The 21,055-nt window shown below is 41.3% G+C and overlaps 1 protein-coding gene across 2 annotated transcripts; it reads left to right on the forward strand.

Moving 5' to 3' along the window:
• Positions 1–1,603: 1,603 nt before the first annotated feature.
• SRSF1 (serine/arginine-rich splicing factor 1) lies at positions 1,604–20,502 on the forward strand. 2 transcript variants are annotated; one of them, XM_011953715.1, is made up of 5 exons: positions 1,604–2,720; positions 3,128–3,312; positions 3,680–3,852; positions 19,749–19,890; positions 20,268–20,502. In XM_011953715.1, the coding sequence occupies exons 1-5, from the start codon at positions 2,527–2,529 to the stop codon at positions 20,291–20,293; spliced, it is 720 nt and encodes a 239-aa protein (XP_011809105.1). In that variant the 5' UTR covers positions 1,604–2,526; the 3' UTR covers positions 20,294–20,502. The 2 variants fall into 2 exon arrangements, with proteins under 2 accessions (XP_011809105.1, XP_011809104.1); XM_011953714.1 differs by lacking the exons at positions 19,749–19,890; positions 20,268–20,502 and adding exons at positions 4,053–4,239; positions 4,613–8,745.
• Positions 20,503–21,055: the final 553 nt, after the last annotated feature.

The following is a 21,055-nucleotide window of genomic DNA, read 5'->3' on the forward strand; positions in this document are numbered from 1 at the left end:
CCCTTGACAATTTTTCAGAAGTTCTTTTCCCTTTTGGGATCTATGGACTCCTTTAAGAAGTTGATTAAAATTTCAAATCCTCTTCCCAGCACATGCATATAATTTTGTACATGCATATATGCATATAATTTTGGAAAACATTACAGAAAGCTCAAGGATTACCAAAGGTCATCTGTGGATATGCTGAGGATCTTCAGACACAAGACCAAGCATCCCTGCTCATTTCAAATTGAATATGTATTTTGGGGTCACCGAGAGACATTTGTAAAATATATTTCATCAGCTTTTAGAATTAAGAAAACATGTCCTTCTCCTGAATGACCTATTTATTTTTATCCCAAAGGCACTTTGGATTTTGAATACGCAATACTGGTGTATCCTTCTTTACCGCGACTTCTGCGAAGACTAAAGTAAAATTTGCAGTCTATCTCAACAAATTCAACAGGCTTTCACTGCAGGCATTTTGTATAGTAATTTATGCTTATTTCATTTAATCCACCCCTTACTTTCCCATTGCTCTAGTTTTCGTGTGTGTGTGTGTGTGAGATGGAGTCTTGTTCTGTCGCCCAGGCTGGAGTGCAGTGGCGTGATCTCCGCTCACTACAGTCTCCACCTCCTAAGGGTTCAAGAGATTGTCCTGTCTCACCCTTCCGAGTAGCTGGGATTACAGGCACGCGCCACCATGCCCGGCTGTTTTGTATTTTTAGAAGAGACAGGTTTCGACATGTTGGTCTCAAACTCCTGACCTCAGGTGATCCGCCCGCCTCGGCCTCCCAAAGTGCTGGGATTACAGGAGTGAGCCACCACGCCCAGCCTCATCTACTTTTAATAATGTTTTGTGGTATCTCTGTAAGTTGCCTCACATCCTTGCGGAGAGGGACTGTTGTAAATAACATGAAGAAAATTATTCCTGAAATTCAGGGTGTAGATCTGTTATCGCAAATTTATGACTGCAGGGTTTGATTTCGTTGTTGTTTCCCCCTCCTTTTTTTTTTTGGAAGAGTCTTACTCTGTAGCCCAGGCTGCAGTGCAATGGCGCAATCTCGACTCACTGCAACCTCCGCCTCCAGGGTTCTAGCGATTCTCCTGCTTCAGCCTCCCGAGTAGGCTGGATTACAGGCGCCCGCCACCAAGCCCGGCTAATATTTTGTTTTTTCAGTAGAGACGGGATTTCACCATGTTGGCCAGGCTGGTCTCGAACTCCTGACCTCAAGTGATCCGCCCGCCTCTATCTCCCAAAGTGCTGGCGTGAGCCACCGCGCCCCGCCTGATTTTAATTTGAATTCATTAGCGACGTTTAAAAATCCCAGGATTTCACACAAAAATCCAGATTGCAGACGTCGAAAAAAAATGTAAAATGTTATCTCCCAATGCCGCAGGCAAATAGGATCACAGCCCTGAATAGCAACCGCGGTCTCTAGTGGTTACGGCTCTCATCCATTTCGCTCCATTTTATTACCTGGGAGGACCGGTATTTTCAATTTCAGTAACTTTTAGAGGAAATTTTTGAAAAAAGGACTGCACACACGCACCTTTTCTTCCTTCTCGTTCTTTAAAAGGAAACAACGGAAACAATTCATTCTGCAGGCAATCTGCGCTAGAACCACGGATAGGCGATTAACAAGAGATAAAGAGGTGTGGGTCCCAGAGGCGGTACTGTTACCCCTTCTGGTTGGCGGGTACCACTTTGAAAGGTCGGGGTACGGGCCCACTGCGACTAGCACAAGGAGTGCTGAACTGAGCTATGCAAAGTTCTGACGAGAAGGTGGAACGGTTCTTAATGAAAAGGATTAAGGAATCTAAATCGGTTTCGCTAAATTAGACACATCTGTCTAAGCAGCCACAGCCTGTTCGCAGCAGGGGCGGGGAGACAAACCAACGCCCCAGCTCTCCATTCAGTCACCTGCAACTCAGCTCTGGACTAGACGCACTCTACGAAGATACCCGGGTTTCCGGAGCAACCGCCCGAGCCCTCCCCCTTTAGCCCCGCCTCCGAGTCGCTTTCCCGCCAAAGGCCGTTATCGCCGCAGAGCATGGTGGGACAAGGCTTTAAGGCTAGGTTTCACCAAGTCCTTTGAAGGCGCCGAGTTGCTTTCAAAGATTCTCATTCCTGGAGAAATTGACTATCCTTCAAGACCCGACCTGGATGACTAGCTCCTTTAACGAGAGTTCTTTATTTAACTTTTACCAAACGGCTGCTCACTCTATTCGCAAACCACCACAAGCGGGGAACGCGGGGGACTTTTTTTCCCCCTTCGTGCGGAGGGTGACGTCGCGCGTGCGTGCGCGTGCGTTGCGCGTATTCCTCGCACCGGCCGTTGCACTCCCGCGCGTGCGTGTTGGGATCGAATCGCTGTTTCCTTCCGCTTCTCTTCCTCTGTCTCCCCCCCATATCCGTGCGCCGAGCTGATAAAGGCGCCATTTTGGAGGGGCCGTGGGAGACGTGGTGCCGCTGCGGGCTCGCTCTGCGGTGCGCTAGGCTTGGTGGGAAGGCCTGTTCTCGAGTCCGCGCTTTTCGTCACCGCCATGTCGGGAGGTGGTGTGATTCGTGGCCCCGCAGGGAACAACGATTGCCGCATCTACGTGGGTAACTTACCTCCAGACATCCGAACCAAGGACATTGAGGACGTGTTCTACAAATACGGCGCTATCCGCGACATCGACCTCAAGAATCGCCGCGGGGGACCGCCCTTCGCCTTCGTTGAGTTCGAGGACCCGCGGTGAGGCGGCATGGGGCTTGCAGCCTTGAGGAAATAGGTCCGAGTAGTCGGGGAAGGCTCCAAGGCCTTAACATAGAAACGGGGAAGCGGGGGCTCTTAGAGAGGTTGGGGCGAGACTGTATCGCCCATGCAGGAGTCGAGTAAGGAGCTGAGTTGGTGTGGCTTCTCTGGCGCCTCGCCTTGGACGTCCCCGGAGCCCATTCGCAGGCTGGAGCGGGAAACTGAGGCGCTGAGGGCTGGTGTAGTGGTTGGGAGCCTGGCGTGTTTCTGGGTGGGGGAGGGGCCATTCCTATTATGCGGCGCATGTGGGCTCTTCCACGTTGGGTGCGCATGTGCGGGGGGTTCCCGATTGAGCGAGCTTCTCCTCCTGGTCTTTCTCATGCCTTTTACTTTCTGCGATCCCGCAGAGACGCGGAAGACGCGGTGTACGGTCGCGACGGCTATGATTACGATGGGTACCGTCTGCGGGTGGAGTTTCCTCGAAGCGGCCGTGGAACAGGCCGAGGCGGCGGCGGGGGTGGAGGTGGCGGAGCTCCCCGAGGTCGCTATGGCCCCCCATCCAGGCGGTCTGAAAACAGAGTGGTTGTCTCTGGTGAGTGTACTGGTTGTGTGGATTGATGTGAAGGGACGGAAGCTACCTAAAATTTTTGTCTTGCATGACCGGTTTAACAATTGCAAATTTTTCATGCTAGGTCGTAAATTGCTTTAGTTTTTGGGTGAATTTAATAAACGAGGATTGCTGCTGTGGTGATTTACCAAATTAGGTTGCGGTACTAGATACGAAGATCCGTTACAAATAATTTTGGACTCTGGATTCCAGAATCTTACCAGCTCTTTACCTGGTATCACTTAAGTACACCTATTAAGTATTTTTAAGTACTCTTTGTCCTAATGTACCTTACCAACTTAACGTGAAATTTAAGATAATTGATACTGAGAAAAAAAAAACACTTTTTCAGGACTGCCTCCAAGTGGAAGTTGGCAGGATTTAAAGGATCACATGCGTGAAGCAGGTGATGTATGTTATGCTGATGTTTACCGAGATGGCACTGGTGTCGTGGAGTTTGTACGGAAAGAAGATATGACCTATGCAGTTCGAAAACTGGATAACACTAAGTTTAGATCTCATGAGGTAGGTTATACACTTATTCTTTTCTTTGACCAGAATTGGATACAGTGGTCTTAACAGTGGAATTTGAAGGTAAGGATTCAGGCAAGGGTGTCCAAGTAAATTGCCAGATTTCTGGTTTTAGTTACATTGTATGCATTCAGCATGCCTGAAGATAGATGAAAGCTTAGATCTTTCAATGGAAAGTTCTGTCTATCCAATAGGGAGAAACTGCCTACATCCGGGTTAAAGTTGATGGGCCCAGAAGTCCAAGTTATGGAAGATCTCGATCTCGAAGCCGTAGTCGTAGCAGAAGCCGTAGCAGAAGCAACAGCAGGAGTCGCAGTTACTCCCCAAGGAGAAGCAGAGGATCACCACGCTATTCTCCCCGTCATAGCAGATCTCGCTCTCGTACATAAGATGATTGGTGACACTTTTTGTAGAACCCATGTTGTATACAGTTTTCCTTTATTCAGTACAATCTTTTCATTTTTTAATTCAAACTGTTTTGTTCAGAATGGGCTAAAGTGTTGAATTGCATTCTTGTAATATCCCCTTGCTCCTAACATCTACATTCCCCTCGTGTCTTCGATAAATTGTATTTTAAGTGATGTCATAGACAGGATTGTTTAAATTTAGTTAACTCCATACTCTTCAGACTGTGATATTGTGTAAATGTCTATTCTGCCCTGGTTTGTGTGAACTGGGATGTTGGGGGTGTTTGTGGTTATCTTACCTGGGGAAGTTCTTATGTTTATCTTGCTTTTCATGTGTCTTTCTGTAGACATATCTGAAGAGATGGATTAAGAATGCTTTGGATTAAGGATTGTGGAGCACATTTCAATCATTTTAGGATTGTCAAAAGGAGGATTGAGGAGGATCAGATCAATAATGGAGGCAATGGTATGACTCCAAGTGCTATTGTCACAGATGAAATTGGCAGTATTGACCTTATACTAAAAGGCAGGGGTTAAAAATGATTATATACATTTTCCTTAAAACACTTGCAAACATTTTATTCAGTTATCTTTAGCTACAATTGCTTTGCTCTTTAAACCTTGGCAATTGTGGCAAAATTATATTGCCCATTTTGTAGCAACTTATTTTGCTCCCTTCCCCCCATTTTTGTTTTAATAGGGACTAATGTGGGAAGAACTGGCTAATTTGTCACAGTGCTTAGTTACAACTGTTAATGTGTGACCTGCTGTTGGTGTACATGTGGGTACAGGGTGTCTTTAAATCCAACAAGATAGAGTATAATATCAATACTGCTAAATCTGCATGTCCTCTGTGTGACTGATAGAGCGTTGCTATTTCATTTTTTTAAGACAAAATGAAAGCAAAATATAGAGTTCCAATGTATTGGTGTAGATAATCTAGTTGGGAATACTTTTAAGTCTCACCTTCCCCTTTAAACTAATATTCATAATTGATTCATATGTTTAAAAGATTTTAATTTACAAATTAAATTGCAAATGGGAGCATTAGATATAGTTTTAGACTTAGGTGGGTAGCAATGCCAGTAAATTTAAATTACGTAACTTCTTGCAACCACGAAACCTGTAATACGCTGTACAGTAACAAGTGTTGGCATTATCAGTTGAACTGTAAATACAAAATGCTTCTTCCAATTAGTCTCTATGATGATTAAGTTTCTAAAATTTATCTGAACACCATTCAGAAACTTGTTTTGGGGAATTTGATAGTTATTGATGTGCATCTGTTAAACTGATGACAGACATAACTCATCATTCCCCAGAAACCCTTTTTGATTACAGTATCTAACATTTTGCCTCCTCTTTTTTGGTTTTGCTGGTTATAAAGGTTTGGATTGGAGAGGGCTCACTGGATCCCAATCCTTGGAGCTGGATCATTGGATTCAAATCATAATGTGGATAGGATAGGGAGGATGAATTACCAGGATTCATGGAGCGGGATCAGATTACCAGGAACATAGGAGTGGATTCCTGCCCCAACCAAACCGCATTCGTGTGGATTTTTTTATTCAACTTAATTGGCTATTCCAAAGATTTTTTTTTTTCCTATTTTTGACGATTGGAGCCCTTAAGATGCACGATGGAATTGTGTTTTGCGTTTTTTGGTAAAAGGAGCAAAGCGAGGACCTGGAGATAAACGCTGGAGCAATCTCCTTGGAAGGATTCAGCACGAGTAGATGGTAAACATTTAAAGGGGAAAGGGGGGGTTTGTTTAAAATAGTAAATCAGTAAGTCACTTCTAAATTTAAAGAAAACAAAATTGGAGTTGAAGAATAAGTAGGTTTCCAATTGGCTATTGCCGTTTTTCTTTGAAAAAATAAACATTTTTTAAAAAACTATGCATGGTTGTCCTTTTTCCTCTTCATGTAAGATTCTAACTGGGTCTATCAGTTAATCTTTAAATTGTTAAGTAAGATAAGATTTTGACTCTTGTATTAATGTGTTAGCAAATTAAAAGTTCTTAAAAGGCACTATAGTGGTATTAGCCATCTTTTATTGTTAATTGTAAAAGTCTTCAGGGGAAGGCAAAAGGGGAGAATAAGGCATTTGTGTATGTAACTTGGTAAATGACGGTGGGGGGTTGGATCTAGCATCTGAAAGATAAGCTTCTCTACTTTATTATAAAGTGGTTAAAAAACTAGATGCTGCTTATTTTCTGGTGGTCATAGACAACATAGGCTTTTGTGCAAAGTTGGTTGATGGCTAGTAAATTAATGTTCACTTGGAGATAGCTTTTGATATTTTTAATGAAACTCATCTCAGAAAAAGGTAAGTATTAAATGTTAACATCAGCACAGAGGTATTAGAACTGTTTTTTGTTTCTGAGACAGAGTCTCGCTTTATTCCCCAGACTGGAGTGCAGTGGTGTAATCTGGGCTCACTGCAATCTCCACCTGGATTCGAGTGATTCTCGTGCCTCAGTCTCCCGAGTAGCTGAGATTACAAGTGTGTGCCACACTTGCCTGGCTAATTTTGTGTTTTTAGTAGAGATGCAGTTTCTCTGTGTTACCCAGGCTGGTCCCAAAACTCCTGGCCTCAAGTGATCTGCCTGCCTTGGCCTCCCAAAGTGTTAGGATTACAGGTGTGAGCCACCATGCTCGGCCTGTAGAACTTTTAACACAAGTCACGTTTCTTTTTTGAAAGGGAAAGAGTGTACAAGATGAACTGCTTCTTTGGATGAATCGTTGCTAATAAAAAGCTGGGCATTTAGAATTTTGCCTTATAAGCCCTTCTCATCCATAAGATTATTTTGTACCTAAAACTTTGGTGTTCTCTACCAAAGCAGTTGTTAACAACTTGTAGTCTGCTACTTTTTGTATTTGTCTACTGACAGCCCCTTGATACTATTTAGGTTGGGGGAGGGGACCTAAAATAAGTGACTAGACTTTATTTCCCTCGGGTGCTAATCATAGTTGGAAGTTGGAAGTTGAATTTAAGGAATTTAAGGTGAATTTCGGGTGACAATTAAAAACCTAGGAAAAACCAGAAATCTTGGTAGTGGAAGAAATGTGTAAGGTTACCCCAATCAGATTTTAATGAACGTTGTGGAATGTTGGAAAGAGGGGATGTTGAATGCAGAATTTCACTAAGTAAAGTACTTAGTTTAAATTTATAAGGATGTAGCTCTTTTTATGTAAGAATTTAATGTAATGGCCAAAAGGCAGATTTACTGTTTAAAATTTGAATAATTTTACATGACATTCTTGAAGTTCTAAGTTTTATGTGTAGAACATTTTAAAAATTCAGATTATTAAAGGGAAAATAAATGATTAATGATCATTTTGTAAGGTTAATGTGAGCTAGACTTAAGCAAACTTTGGTTCATTTGTGTTCATTGAATGTTTTGGAAACCACCAAAAAATGTAAATGGCCTTCACTCAAGTTTGAGTGTTCAAAGTTGAAAGATGTGCTCAATTAAGTTACGGTAATTCTAACTTCACATTGAAATGAGACAGCATTCCTTGTTATACAGGCTGAATTTGAAGATTAGAGAGGACTTCATGTTTACTTATGAAAGGTAAAGGGGCATAGATTTTGTAGTTAAGATGACCAGACAGCTAAAAGCTGTGATGGGAAGTATGGACTTCCAGCTCCTATTGATAGTCTCAGAAAATGGACCTTTAGGTCTCTATCCATATTGGCAATTATTAAAGTTACACCCTTTTGAAACTACCAAAGCTGTCTTGGAATTTCCCCCTCTTCTCCCTATTTATGTCCCCTTAGAATGTTTTAGGGAGCCTATAATTATTTTCTAACCAAGGAAAAACTTAAGTCTCTTTAAGAAGCAATTACTTTTCATAACATCAGATTGAATAACCCACCTTGCTGTTCAGCCCACATCCTACTGGAAACAAAAGGTAAGAAACCCATTTTCTGGTTCCTGATTGTTTGGGTCTGAATTTTGTTTTTAAAATGAAGCTAAGTTTAATATTTTTAAAAATGCTGTTTGGAATATGAATAGATTCCCCATAAAATGGTTTTTCCTGTTTTATGCTTTAGAAAATATTCAGTGCTCACGTCTGCGCATCATAGTGCTTGCATTTAATATGATTTATTGTAGAATCTCAACTTTTCTTGGTGTTGCCTTTGAAACATTGTCTTGGTCATTAGGGCTGGTGTTTTCACATTTCTGTGGTCAAGGTGAATTTCTTATGTGTGCCTTTTTGCTTACTTTGTATATGAATTTTGTAATTTAAATTGCAAGTAAGTTATATATATGTATTTACCATAAATAGTATTAAAAGATGAGAAACTGTTAGACTGAAGTTCTGTTGTAACATAACCACTCTTATTTCCATCACAGTATGAAGAGTGCAAACGCAGAAAACAGATTACAGTCTCTTATCCATTTTTTGAAATCCAAAAACTATATGAAAACGAAAGATTTTCTGTTGTTGAGCTAATTAAATGTGAAACCTGATCAGAATTGCTGCCTTCATTTTGCACTTAGTGTGACTAAACTGTTTCCTGTTGAACTTCATTATTCATTGCACAGTTGCCACAGACTTTGCTGAGGGTTTTATGTAATACAGGGTATATATGTACCTTATAAAGTGCGTACAGCTCTGAATCCCAGATATATCTGTCCCCAAAGAGTTCATGTAAGGGAGTGTACTAGCATACACAGGCCTAATGCTTTTGTCTGTAACTGGGGTGTCTTGACTGAAAAACCTATTATTGTGAATCCTTTATTGATTGAATTTTAAGTTCCCCCATCTTTTTAGGCTGAAGCAGCCACAAGAAAAAAAGGTATGGCCCACATTCTTTACATTCTGTTGTATTGGTGGACTCAACAATTATATCCCATTGAAGCAAATACTCAGGCATCCTAGAGTGTACAATACAACATTCTTTTGAGTTATTGTTTCTGTATCAGTACTTACAGGAACATTGACCAATTAGATCCTATAGGAAAAGCTGGGATTGGCATGAAGTAAAGAGATTATAAGGAAACATCTGTTCATTGTGTCTATTGTGATTGTCTATTGAATAAATAGTAATGCTGCCAAGGTAACTTTTGCTTTAAACATGGACCCCAAGAGATTATAGTATACTTTGCTTATTCCTGTTATTGAGACCTTTGGAGTGCTTCTTGGTAGCTTTGAAAGCTAATGCCTAACAATCCTGAGGGTGGTTGTGAGCTTGTAATGATTAAAGGAAGGATTTTTTATTATTATAAAAATCACTCCGTGCTTCATTAATGCACAGAATAAAAACTGAATAAATGACTCTGTCATATATAAGTTAACTTAGGCAGATATAACATTTGTAGTTTACAACATTTTAATAGGTGCTAGGCTGGGATTTCAGGGGGTGAAAAGTCAATACATGACTTTTCATAAGTAGTTTAATATTTAGGTAAGCAAAACAGAACACTTAGTTCAGCTTGACACTCAAGCATCGGGTTAAAAAGCATAAAACTTCTGTCACCAGACAACTTCTAAGTGCCAACTATTGGTAGGACTGTGGACATGAAGATAGTGGGAACAGCTTTTCTAGGATACTATACTCATCTCCACCAAATGCACTTTGAACAAAACTCTTGATTTTTTTTTTTTTTTAACAACATGCTGTACTGCTCTCCATTGGAGTAAGTGCTAGGGAAAATCACTTAGCCACTAGAGGGAGCTATAACACAAAATTAAGCAGGAAATAATCCCCATTGTAGATAGGTACAACAAAGTGGAGACCAGCTTAACTACCTTTGATCCTGTGTATCAGCTCTAAAGTTAGTTGGTTTGGGTAAGTTTTCTTGTAACTTTACCTTTGTCTTCCCATCTTTTGTGCAACATTCTTCCCCTTTTCAGCTTTTGCATCCATTTAGGTTTTCGGTAGAGTTTAACTTACAGTCACTCATTTTGTAACGGAAAAATCTAGGTTCTGGGACTAAGAAAATACTGAAGACATAAGTCTGCTTGTTTTTCTGCCTACCTTGTACATCAGGTATGGAGTAATAAGGCCTTGAATGTGAGAATTGGCAACAGGAGTTAGGTGTGCTGGGGAAATAAAATCTAGGCATAACAATTTGGTTATGGACTGGAAGAAATGAATACGCTTTCAGAGACCTGTAGTTTGCTTTTACGTTGTGACAGTTTCAGGCGTGATGATCTTACTTCTCAGTATTACCTAAGAGGTTCTTAAAATTTGCCTTAAAATCTTACTTATGTGTCAACTTAGCTGTTTGCTATTTTCTAGGCCTCATTTAAGTAGCAGGTTGTCTTGTGATCAGAAAGTCAGTACACACAGTAGTTAATGTCATATTAACAGCTGAAAATTACTGAGAATTAAACAGTTTAGTATTTTAGTATTTAGTATTGACTAAACACTTTAATCATTACCATCATCCCTTTCTCTCCAGGTTTCTTTTATAAAAATGGGAAGGACACAAACTTATCTCCTGTTTAAAGTATAAATTGTCATTGAGAATACTAAACCTTTTAGGCCCTCATGATGGGATTTAGTCATCCAGAAGACAGGTGTGGTACAACTGGCCTTAAAATATTAATTTTAGAAAGTTGGTCTGTTTCAAAGAATAAGGCACTAAAGGTGGACAAAGTGGACTTCTTGTGGGGGAAAAAGGAATCAAGTTTACACAGTAGGGATTTCCCTGCCTGCTAAGTTAACACTAAGTAGCAAGGAAGGCTACAGAAAGTAGTTACTGTTAACTAGTAGTCTTGCTGCAAATTGGATTGACAGCTGAAAGGGCACTAACTAGATTGAAGCCTGTCTTTAATCCTGTAGATGTTAACTCTGGTGTGCCTTTGATAATTTTTAAATAACTTTTGAAAATGCACTCTGAAGCCACAAATGAGGCAAATGAAAATTCAGAATTCTTTTTGTAGAAAGAAAAGTGCTAAACCTGGAGATTGTAAAGTGCTAAGAAGAATAATGGTAGAATTATTCCCTCAGGTGCTGTGTATTAGAGGAGTCTTTATATGTCATTTTGGCATAAGCTTTCAACAATTATTAAGGCTTAATACATAGAACTATAGGATCAGGCAAACAAAAGGGAAGGTATAGCCTTTAGATAGGACTGGGAAGTCCTGGGTGTATCTCTTCTGCCCTTAACAGTGGCATGCCTGGAAATTTGAACTACAAAACAACCGCCAAGAGTGACATTCACTTTTTTTTTTTTGGTCTGTTTTTGACACAGGGTCTCTGTCACCCAGGCTGGAGTGTAGTGGCGTAATCTCAGCTCACTGCAACCTCCGCCTCCCGGGTTCAAGCGATTCTCCTGCCTCAGCCTCCCAAGTAGTTGGGATTACAGGTGCCCACCACCACACCTGGCTAATTTTTGTAGTTTTAGTAGAGACAGGGTTTCACTATGTTGGCTTGGCTGGTGTCTGAACTCAAGACCTCAAGTGATCTGCCTGCCTCGGCCTCCCAAAGTGCTGGGATTACAGGCGTGAGCCACTGCGCCTGGCTGACATACACAACTTAAGGCTAGAAATGTAAAATGTTGGTTCACAGTGCAATGAGCACATTCCAAAGAAAACTCAAATGGCTCCTTTGTACTCTAAAAACAGTAAATTTGCAGCAAGATGATAGTGAAGTTCTGTGTCTTCAGGGTGTCATTGCATCTATGATTTAGACTAACCTAGAGATTTGTTTACTTGCCAAATAGAGTTCTTCAAGATGCTGTTTGGATTTGTCTTACCATCTCCAACTGCCATATCAGCATTTTTGTCTGTACCCAAATTCATATTACTGAAGTGTTAGAGCTGATTTCAGTGACTCCAGTTTCTTCTTAAAACATGTCACTCCCATAATATGAGTTAACAATGGGTTATATTCTACCTGTCCAATTTATCCTGTTCTCAATTACATCTTTCCCCTACCCTGGTTGGTTTGGTAAATATATTTTTTTTTTAACTCTACAGACCCAGGAACTTGAATATATTTATATTTCCCAATAAGCTAAATGCAATGCTGACAGTTTAATATTGATTGGTGAGATGGAAAGAACTTAATACTCCCTAAAAGCAAAGCACTGTAGAAGTCTGTTTCACAAGCTGTTCGTTAACTGAGTAGATTATTGGAGAAGGTATTTTAATACTAATAACTCCTCAGATGTGAAGCCAGAAATTTTGAATTAATTTAAATGCTAGCCTAAGTCCAAGTATAATGGATAAGTAAATGTTGCTCCCAGAATTGGTCTTGAAAAGTAAGACCAATTGTAAGACCAAAGTAAGTGGTTTTGTTGTAAGCTATGCACACTTTCAGTACAGATCACCAAGAACTGATGACATTGTGCCCTAAAAGACTTAAGTAGTTGCCTCCTAGGTATATCCTTTTTCAGTCATTCTCTTTTAAGCTTTTTACAGAAGAAGCTTTAAGTTGCCTCTGAATTTAGTGGTACTGCCTCAATGAGAATTTCTGCATATTTTTCTCTTTGGGATGGAATCATTTTGGTTCTTTTTTGTTGTTGTTTTGGTAACTATACGTAAAGAGATTAATACATAATGATGTCTTGTGAAGAGACTAGTATGTATGTATATTATTCCTTGGGTTGGGAGTCTTTAAGCATTACTTCAGGACGCTGACCCTGGTCTTCAAGTTTATAGGATCAGCTAGCTTAAACAATGCTCTCAAAACCAAGAGACCCAGCATTCATACATTTTAACACCCCACACCCTAAATCCCATAAGCAGCCCCGTTCCTTTTGCTGTTAAAAATCTCAGTCCTTCATGATCACACCTAATGACTGAAACATTCTTGAACTAATTGCATTGTTTCTGCTTTGCTTTTCTTCAACATGTTTTAAAAAGTGTGCTACACATGCATGCACATGTTGACTTTAAGCTGTTCTCTAGTTCAACATGTATGTTTTGTTTCCCTCAGCTACATAGTAAACTGGGGGCAAAGGCTGTGGTTTTTTTTTTTTGTTTGTTTGTTTTTCTAGATGGCGTCTCGCACTGTCACCTGGGCTGGAGTGCAGTGGCGCAATCTCGGCTCACTGCAATTTCCACCTCCTGGGTTCAAGCGATTCTCCTGCCTCGGCCTCCCAACGTGCTGGGATTATAGGCATAAACCACCGCGCCTGGCCCCCCAGAGGCTATGTTTTTAACTTTTTGACATTTCTTCTAAGATGTCCAGAATGCTAGTACCTACCTATACCTTAATAAATGTTTGTGAATAAATATATTATTGAAATCTTAGGCTGGTGTGCCACATGGCTTAAATCTGAGACACTGTTCTTAAGTCAGATCACTCATATTCCTAGAATAGTAACCTCAAATTTGGGTTTATGCCCTTGCTACCTTTTATATATTTTTTGTGGAGACAGGGTCTTGCTCTGTTTCTCAGACTGTTTTTGAACTCCTGGGCTCAAGCAGTCCTCCCACCTTGACTTCCTAAAAGTGCTGGGATTACAGGTATGAGCCATTGTGCCCAGTCCTGATACTATGGCCCATATTAATCCTCATGTAGTATTTAGTCTCATTTTGCAATTTGAGGAAATAGGCTCAGAGATGTTAAAGTGTCAGGCCCAGAACTTGAATCCAGGTTTTGTGATGAGAAATTCTTGTTTGTTTTACTACCAGGTTGTTTTTTAAAGCCAGCCTGCTTTTTAACCAGTTGGGAGGCCTTCGGGAGAAAAGTCTGACCCAAGTGAAAAACACCTGTAATATCTACCAGATGCCAGCAGGGTGTCCCATGGTGCTGTCTTTGATCCACGTTCTTACCCCATGTACTGAGGGTTGTTCTAGAGTAGGACTACATCTAGTTACAGTGGCCATGGTCCAGAACCTGGCAGCAAGAAAGTGGGATGCCTAGCTCCTTGACTTTCCAGTGTGCAGTGCATAGCCAGCTCTCTCAGAGAAGCCCTTGCCCTCTTTTGACCTCCACCATTGAGGCTGGCCCACAGGAGTACAGCTGGTCACACAGTGGCCAGGGCCTGGTAGCCACTCAATAACTATGCAGCAGCCCCACAAAAAAAATCATAGAAAAGAACCTGTGAAAGGGTAAATGTTTAAAACATCTGCATTTGTGTTGATAGCTGAGTATACACTTAAATTTGTATTAGTAACAGATCCACAAAAATGACCCACTCTAGGAAGATGAGTTTTAAAAGCCAGTGTGTGGTAACTTCGTTTCCAATAAAAATGTTTGCATTACACTTAGCATATGCATACAACCTCTTAGGTATCAGTTTTTGTATTCAGCAACCCTAGCTGGTAATCTACAGTGTCAAAACTATCACTTATGTGAAAACAAATGAGCAAATAGCCCTTTAAAAATTTCCTTTCCCAGTGCTTCTTAAACACTGTACAAATGTCTGTAACTGTTTTATAATTATTTCTTTGCAAGTCTTGGTTTCTTCACTAGAGAATATTCTTAGAAGTATCCCCAGTGACAGTACAGGTCCTGGCATTTAGTAGGTGCTCAGTAATTATTTTACTGAAATACTAATGCTTCTGTAATAGTTCTGGGATAATTCTACACACAAGCCATTTTTCTAAGGAGAGTTCACATTAGAGAGGTCTTTGTTTTGTATTCAAGATGATTAATTATGGACTGGGAAGTTAGTCCCTGGGGTGTCCTGGCTGGCCTTTGGAAATCTTGACTACATCTTTCTGGGTTGGAATTCTCACCACAGCCTTAATGTGGGGCTGTATCTGAGCTGTCTCTGAGTGCTGTCCATTTGATATATCGAGCACTGGGTGTTTACCAGGGCTCTTCAAGCCATTGGGAGAAACAGCTAAAGAGTAACCTACTGATCTGAGATGTGGATTTGTACCCCATCCCTTTCTCCTCCCTGTTTTCCACAGGAGTTTTATCTCAAACTCCTAAGTCATTTTTAAGGAGATCACTGGAACAAATTCCAAACCTACCCTCTAATAGTCAAGTTTACCTGAATTTTCTTAGTTCTCTCAGGAGAAAACTAATCACACATTGTAGTACCAACTTGGACTCTTCATGTGCTTTTCTTAACTGATTAGAGTAACGCCTCAGCTAAAGTGTATAGAACAGACATGGGGCTTCCTCAGGCTTCAGAATCAGCTTCACTAGATGTGCTATGTAGGAGGCCACGGAAAAATTACCGTAGGAGTAAAAGTTACCAGTTCTGATGCAAACAATCCTCTTGTCCCCAAGAAGTATCACTAAGGGATTTTTTTTGTCCCATATTATAAATTGGCCTGAAAATATCCTTTCATATGTGAGGAATGAGTATATGGTGACTTTCTCCTTTAAAGTATGAACTGCTAAAGGACAGAGATAATATGTATTCTGTATTCCAGCACCCACTGTGTGTTTCTGGTCTTTGTACCAGGTGCTCAGGAAGTGTTTTCACTGGCTTGGGTTGACTACTTGCCATCTGCTCTCTGAGCATTCATTTCTGAATGAAAAGGGAGAAAGTGAAAGGAGTGGTGGGAAGAAAGAGGAAGCTGGAGAAATAAGAGGAAACAGCTGGAGGAGGGAGGTGAAGCTGAGGAGGTGGAACTTATGTAAGGTCAGTAAAACAAAAAGCTAGCTGAGGGCAGGGTCAGGCCCTGGGGGTAGAGGGCTAATTAACTTCTGTCAGCTAGTTGAATAGAGCCTTGCGTGCTTTGTTAGAGACCAAAGGTACTTCAAAGGAAAAAATCTAGATTCTTCCCTGTGTACCTTAATAATTGTTCATCAGGTCAAAATCTGCCCTGTCCTCTAGGAATTCTGGTCTTCCCTCAGGCCTAGCAGAGAGCTTTCTGCCACTACTCAGGCAACCAAGGGTGAAGTGCTTCAAGTAGTATTTGTGGACAGCAGCAGGTAAGCTTGGTGTGTTATTCACAGCTTAAAGAGTAAATGCTGAGTACAGCTGTTGTCCATGTGTAGAGCTTTTAACAACCAGCTCAGCAGGCCCCTTCACCTGCTTTTATGCTGGGACCAGATGACTGAATGTAGAACTTCAGGCACTTTTTTTTTTTTTTTTTTTTTGAGATGGAGTCTCGCATTGTCACCTAGGCTGCTAGAGTGCAGTGGCATGATCTTGGCTCACTGTAAGCTCTGCCTCCTGGGTTCACGCCATTCTCCTGCCTCAGCCTCCCGAGTAGCTGGGACTACAGATGCCCACCACCATGCCTGGCTGATTTTTGTATTTTTAGTAGAGACAGGATTTCACCGTGTTAGCCAGGATGGTCTCGGACTCCCAAAGTGCTGGGATTACAGGTGTGAGCCACCATGTCTGGCCCTTTAGGCACTTTCTACTTCTCAAAGTCAAGAAACATCCTTTAAAAAGTTAGTTCCCTTTTCTGGAGCCTAAGCCATATCTTATCTAAGCCTTGTGTTGCCATCTGTTGGCATTGTTTTCTAGAATGGAGCAGCTTTCTCAAAGTTTGGTCTTGCTAGACATGAGGTCATGTCAGTGTCTTAGGTCACTGCTGCTCACCTTCCTTACCCAGGGAGCATACTGCATAGGTTTCTGAACACCTGTTTTCATTATTCACTGTTCTTCTCACTACCAAGAATGGAGGGACCCTCAGTTGAAGATCAAATTGACTCTGAAGAAAAACTGGAGAGAGATGTTTCTCTTGGAGTTTGGATAGAGTATTGATAACATGTTTTTGCCCTGCCTTGCTCTTCACAAGAACATTGGGCCAGGCATTAACAATTAGTAATTTTTTTTTTGCATATGAACAGTATTTTTTTTCTGGTGATGTAGATGGGTGCACATGACACTAAACAATGCTGTTTAGTGTCATCATATCCCTCTTAACTGGTGGGATGTATTTGGGGTGGAGGCTATAGCCAATGAGAAGAGGTTCACCTCTGTACCGGATAAACTTTGTATAGGAATTTAGTTTATTTTTTGACTATTAGCACAATGCTATAATTGAGCTAATCTTTGTAGTTTGGTGCAGGACCACCAACTTTGTGTGACCTATTACCTACTTTTTCCATGCTCAGCCATTACCCTGTCCTGGGGCATCTGAGGGCAGTAAGGAACAGGTGTCCAAAGGAGGAATGTTGGTGCCTATGGTATGTTTTCCAGTTGTATTGAATTTCTTACTTGGTGTATTTTTGACTTGTCTTAGTTTCTTTCCTTGTGGTCTCTGCTATTTTACTTGCTATTTGTTGGATATTCTCCCCTGTCATTAAAGAGCTGTAAAATGGAAGTTAGTATTTCTATGCAAATGCTTAGGTTTAGCGTTGATTTTTGCAGGTGTCCTTCAACAAGTGTGAAGGTGATAAATGTGTTTCCATGGCTTTAGACTCATTTTTGAAGGATTGGATTGTGTGAACATTCTTAGAAACAATAGAATGTTTTAATTAAAAGCCCTCGACTACCAGTTGAACTCAGTGTCTACTAGGAAAATGGGTAGATTTGTTACATTGTCCCTTTGCTGTGACTTTGTTCCAGTTGTCAAGGAATTTAAATGGGTATTCAGGGAAAAAGAATTCTTGTTTCCCTTTCCTCACCTTGCCAGTTAAAACAAATAACTCCTGGTGACACTTCAGGTGGTAGAATTGAAACACAAACCTGACTTCTGACCACATGGGTCAAAGGCAAATGGCTTCAAAGCCCTTAGTGTGGTTATCCAGTTTGGGCAGTGAGGAGATAACTTCTGCTTTCCTCCCTGAGGAGTTTGGAGTATTTAAGCGGGGAAGCGGGGGAGGTGTCACTTTGAAAATATGTTGCTTTTTCTCCTGATTGTATTGAGGCTGATATGGAAGGGTTATTTCTTTCTGGCCAGTACTTTTTGGTATTTGTAAGTACTGCAATTTTGATTTTTACTATTTGTTAGTTGTCAGTTCTGGCTTTTTTTGCATAAAGAGTTGGTCCATTAACTTGTCAATTTGAAGCTTCTAAGTAGATATTCCCTACAGAAAGTTTTGGATTTGTTTTTAGTTTGTGGAACAGTCTTAGCTGGGGACAGGTAATTAACAACAGCAGAGATTACTTCCTTTTCCTAGGATTCTAAGTCTGTAATCCACATCCTCAATATATTCACAGGACTTTAAAATTCTCTCCAAATGAGGAAGGAAATATCCTGTTGCTTTCTAATGTTTACTAAAAGTTGTGTTTAGAACAACAGATTTTAATAGGCATCTTTCTTTGTTATGTGTCATAAGCCCTTTGACCGTTTACCTTAGGGTTCTTTGAAGGAGAAATGGGTGGGAGAAAACCTATCACTTGGAAAAAGTAAAAGGAATAATTAACTGACTCAGAGCTTATGTGCAGAGTTCCCATTCCCAGCCTCAAAGTTAATCTGGAACTGCTCAATAGCACCAATAAAAATATTTATTTCACATCTGTTGTTTCTGGAAAATGTTCTAAGCATCTTACATATATTTCTCATTAAATTCACAGGTGACCATTGTGAGGTAGATATTTTGTTCTCATTTTCCAGATGAGGAAGCTGAGACCCTGAAAGGTTAGGTGACAGGTTATACAACTTGGAACGTGGGAGGAGAGAGGAACCTGAACAGGGCAAGTTGGGGATCTGACTTTTGTTTGGGTGGGTGTAGGCACATTGTATTTTTGGTTTAGACACTATTCATCATGGCTGAAGGTAATACCATTTACTCACCGAAAATTGTTTACAATAATCAAGATGAATTTACTGTCTTTGGACATCTGTCTTTTGACTGGACCTCAGTATATAGTCTGTGAAAGTTCACTTAAGGAGAGGGCTCCTTTTTGTTTGGTTAGAGAAATTGTCTGTCCTAAAGGTAGAAATAGCCCCTTCTAGGTAGGGATGGAGCATTTGATCATACTGATTTCATTATATTCCTCTAACAGTTGGAACCAATTGTTTTTGAGTACTTGTTTCAAACTTCTGAATATTTTCCTTCTGGAAAGTAGCTCAGTGTTTAAAATTTATATGAACTTAAAAAGTTAATTTTAAAGATGTTTGAGGAGCAATCAACAATTCTGGTTTTGTCTTATGGATAGAAATAGAATTAGCCATTTTCCTCAAGAAAAGTGATTCTTCTGAATCTTATTTCTTCAGTAATGAGAACTGGACTGTTTTCATTTGACCTCTATTTCCTGTTAGTGGGAAACCCCTCCCCAGAGGTGCTGTGTGAAAGATTGCTGGGGAAAGGGTTTCTAGATCCCAGCATAACAAGTTCAAAAGAGCCCAGCGATATTGTCATTAGAATAATGGTCTTCATTAAGTACTGGTTTTCATAATCTTGAAGCTTCATTTTCACCAATTTGAAAGGCAGTGGCTAGGGAGGAGAGACTATGCAGGGAAGGAGGAAAACTCAGGAGTGCATCACAGAGACCTTGAGTTAAGGCAGGGAAGAAGCAGATTTGCTGTCCACTAAGTGAAAATAAAAAGAATTCCATTGTCCAGGGTCAGAGCAAGAACATAAAGGTTTTAGTTTACTTAGTTAATTCCTTAGGTTTGGACTACAGGAGACATGGGGGTCACCCATAGCAATTTAGCTGATAAATGTATCAGAAACTCTTTCATCATTTTCTGTCCCCTCCTGTCTTAGGCTGACCGGTTCCCTGATGTGTTACCTGCTTCTGCTACTGATCCAAACTGCAGAACTTCTCCCCCAAGGCCTCCAGGCAGTATCCAATGGGGAATCAGCTCTAAAAGGAACCAGACCAACGTTTTCCAGCCCCTTCATTCTGGTGACTGAGGGGAGGAAAGAATGGGAGGGGGTATTCTTGTCTAGTGGATGGAAAGGAAACACACTGTCAAATTATTATATATCCTTGGTTTTCTATTACAGTAGAATTCTCCAGCCATATTTTTACTGTCTGTGGGGGAAGTTGGAGATGGTGGCCTTGATTAGAAGTGTCTGGAGGGGGAAAAATGGAGGGGATAAGATTCAGTTGGTTTTGGAAAATGTTGAAGTCTTAATGCGTCCATCTGAAGAATGTTTTCTAAAAGCAGAGTTTATAAAAATATCACTGATACAGCCTGCCCCCTCATTTCCCTGCCACAGGAGATGTCTTGGACTAGAGACACTTGTTTAATAATAGCTTGTCTCTGATATTCCCAGTAGCTACCCTCTGTGTGAGGAAAGGATAGAAATGTTCAGGACATCATCATACAGGCTCCTCATCTACAAAGTTCCAGTAGCAGTGACGCCTACACGGAAGACTTGGAACTGCAAACAGAGGCTGGGGTCACCTCAGTGACATCTCCTGACGCTGTCCAACCAGAAGTTCGATTTTTGTTCTGGGGGTGAAGGAGGAAACAGACTGTACTAAAGGACTAAAATAATTTCTTGTCTATACTATCTCACTTGTTTTTATTTTTGGCGGGAGAGGAGGGGTGTTGGGATAGAATTTCACATCCTATCTTGGAGTGAAGGGGAGGATGGGGAGGCTCAGCCCTTCACCCAAGAATAACCCAGTAATGACATCTCTACGCGTGGGAAGTGTTTCCCTCCACACTGGGAGGATCTGAGGCTGCACCCCAGTGGGATTCCCTGCTTGAGTTGGAAGGCCATCTAGCCATGAGATGCATATCATAGCGAGAGCGCGGAGGGCTTAGCCGACCGGGGAGGAAATGCCAGAGGGAAGAGACACTCGAAGTCGAAAGGGCTTCCCCCAATTTGGAGGTGGTGACCATGCTGTGCATGGGCGATTGAAGAGCCGGGTGTCCGCTGTGGCCTGTGCCCTCCGCTGAGGGTCTAACAGGGACGCGACGGTGCTGGACACCGTGTCTGAGTCACGGGAGACGGCCCAGCTGTGCCCAGCGGGCCAGCGCCAGACCCTGGCGTCCTCCATCTTCTCTCCTGAGCTCCCCCTGCTACAGCTGCCTGAGCCACGGACCGCAGCACCACAC

Source organism: Colobus angolensis, unplaced genomic scaffold, assembly GCF_000951035.1.
Source record: "Colobus angolensis palliatus isolate OR3802 unplaced genomic scaffold, Cang.pa_1.0 Scaffold37, whole genome shotgun sequence".
Taxonomy (NCBI): domain Eukaryota; kingdom Metazoa; phylum Chordata; class Mammalia; order Primates; family Cercopithecidae; genus Colobus; species Colobus angolensis.

What these genes read in the sequence shown, in the direction of transcription:
- SRSF1 (XM_011953714.1), top strand. Translation starts at nt 2,527, where the DNA reads ATGTCGGGAGGTGGTGTGATTCGTGGCCCCGCAGGGAACAACGATTGC. An exon ending in GTTGAGTTCGAGGACCCGCG is followed by an intron (nt 2,721 to 3,127) that starts GTGAGGCGGCAT and finishes GCGATCCCGCAG; the next exon opens with AGACGCGGAAGACGCGGTGT. An exon ending in CTAAGTTTAGATCTCATGAG is followed by an intron (nt 3,853 to 4,052) that starts GTAGGTTATACA and finishes TCTATCCAATAG; the next exon opens with GGAGAAACTGCCTACATCCG.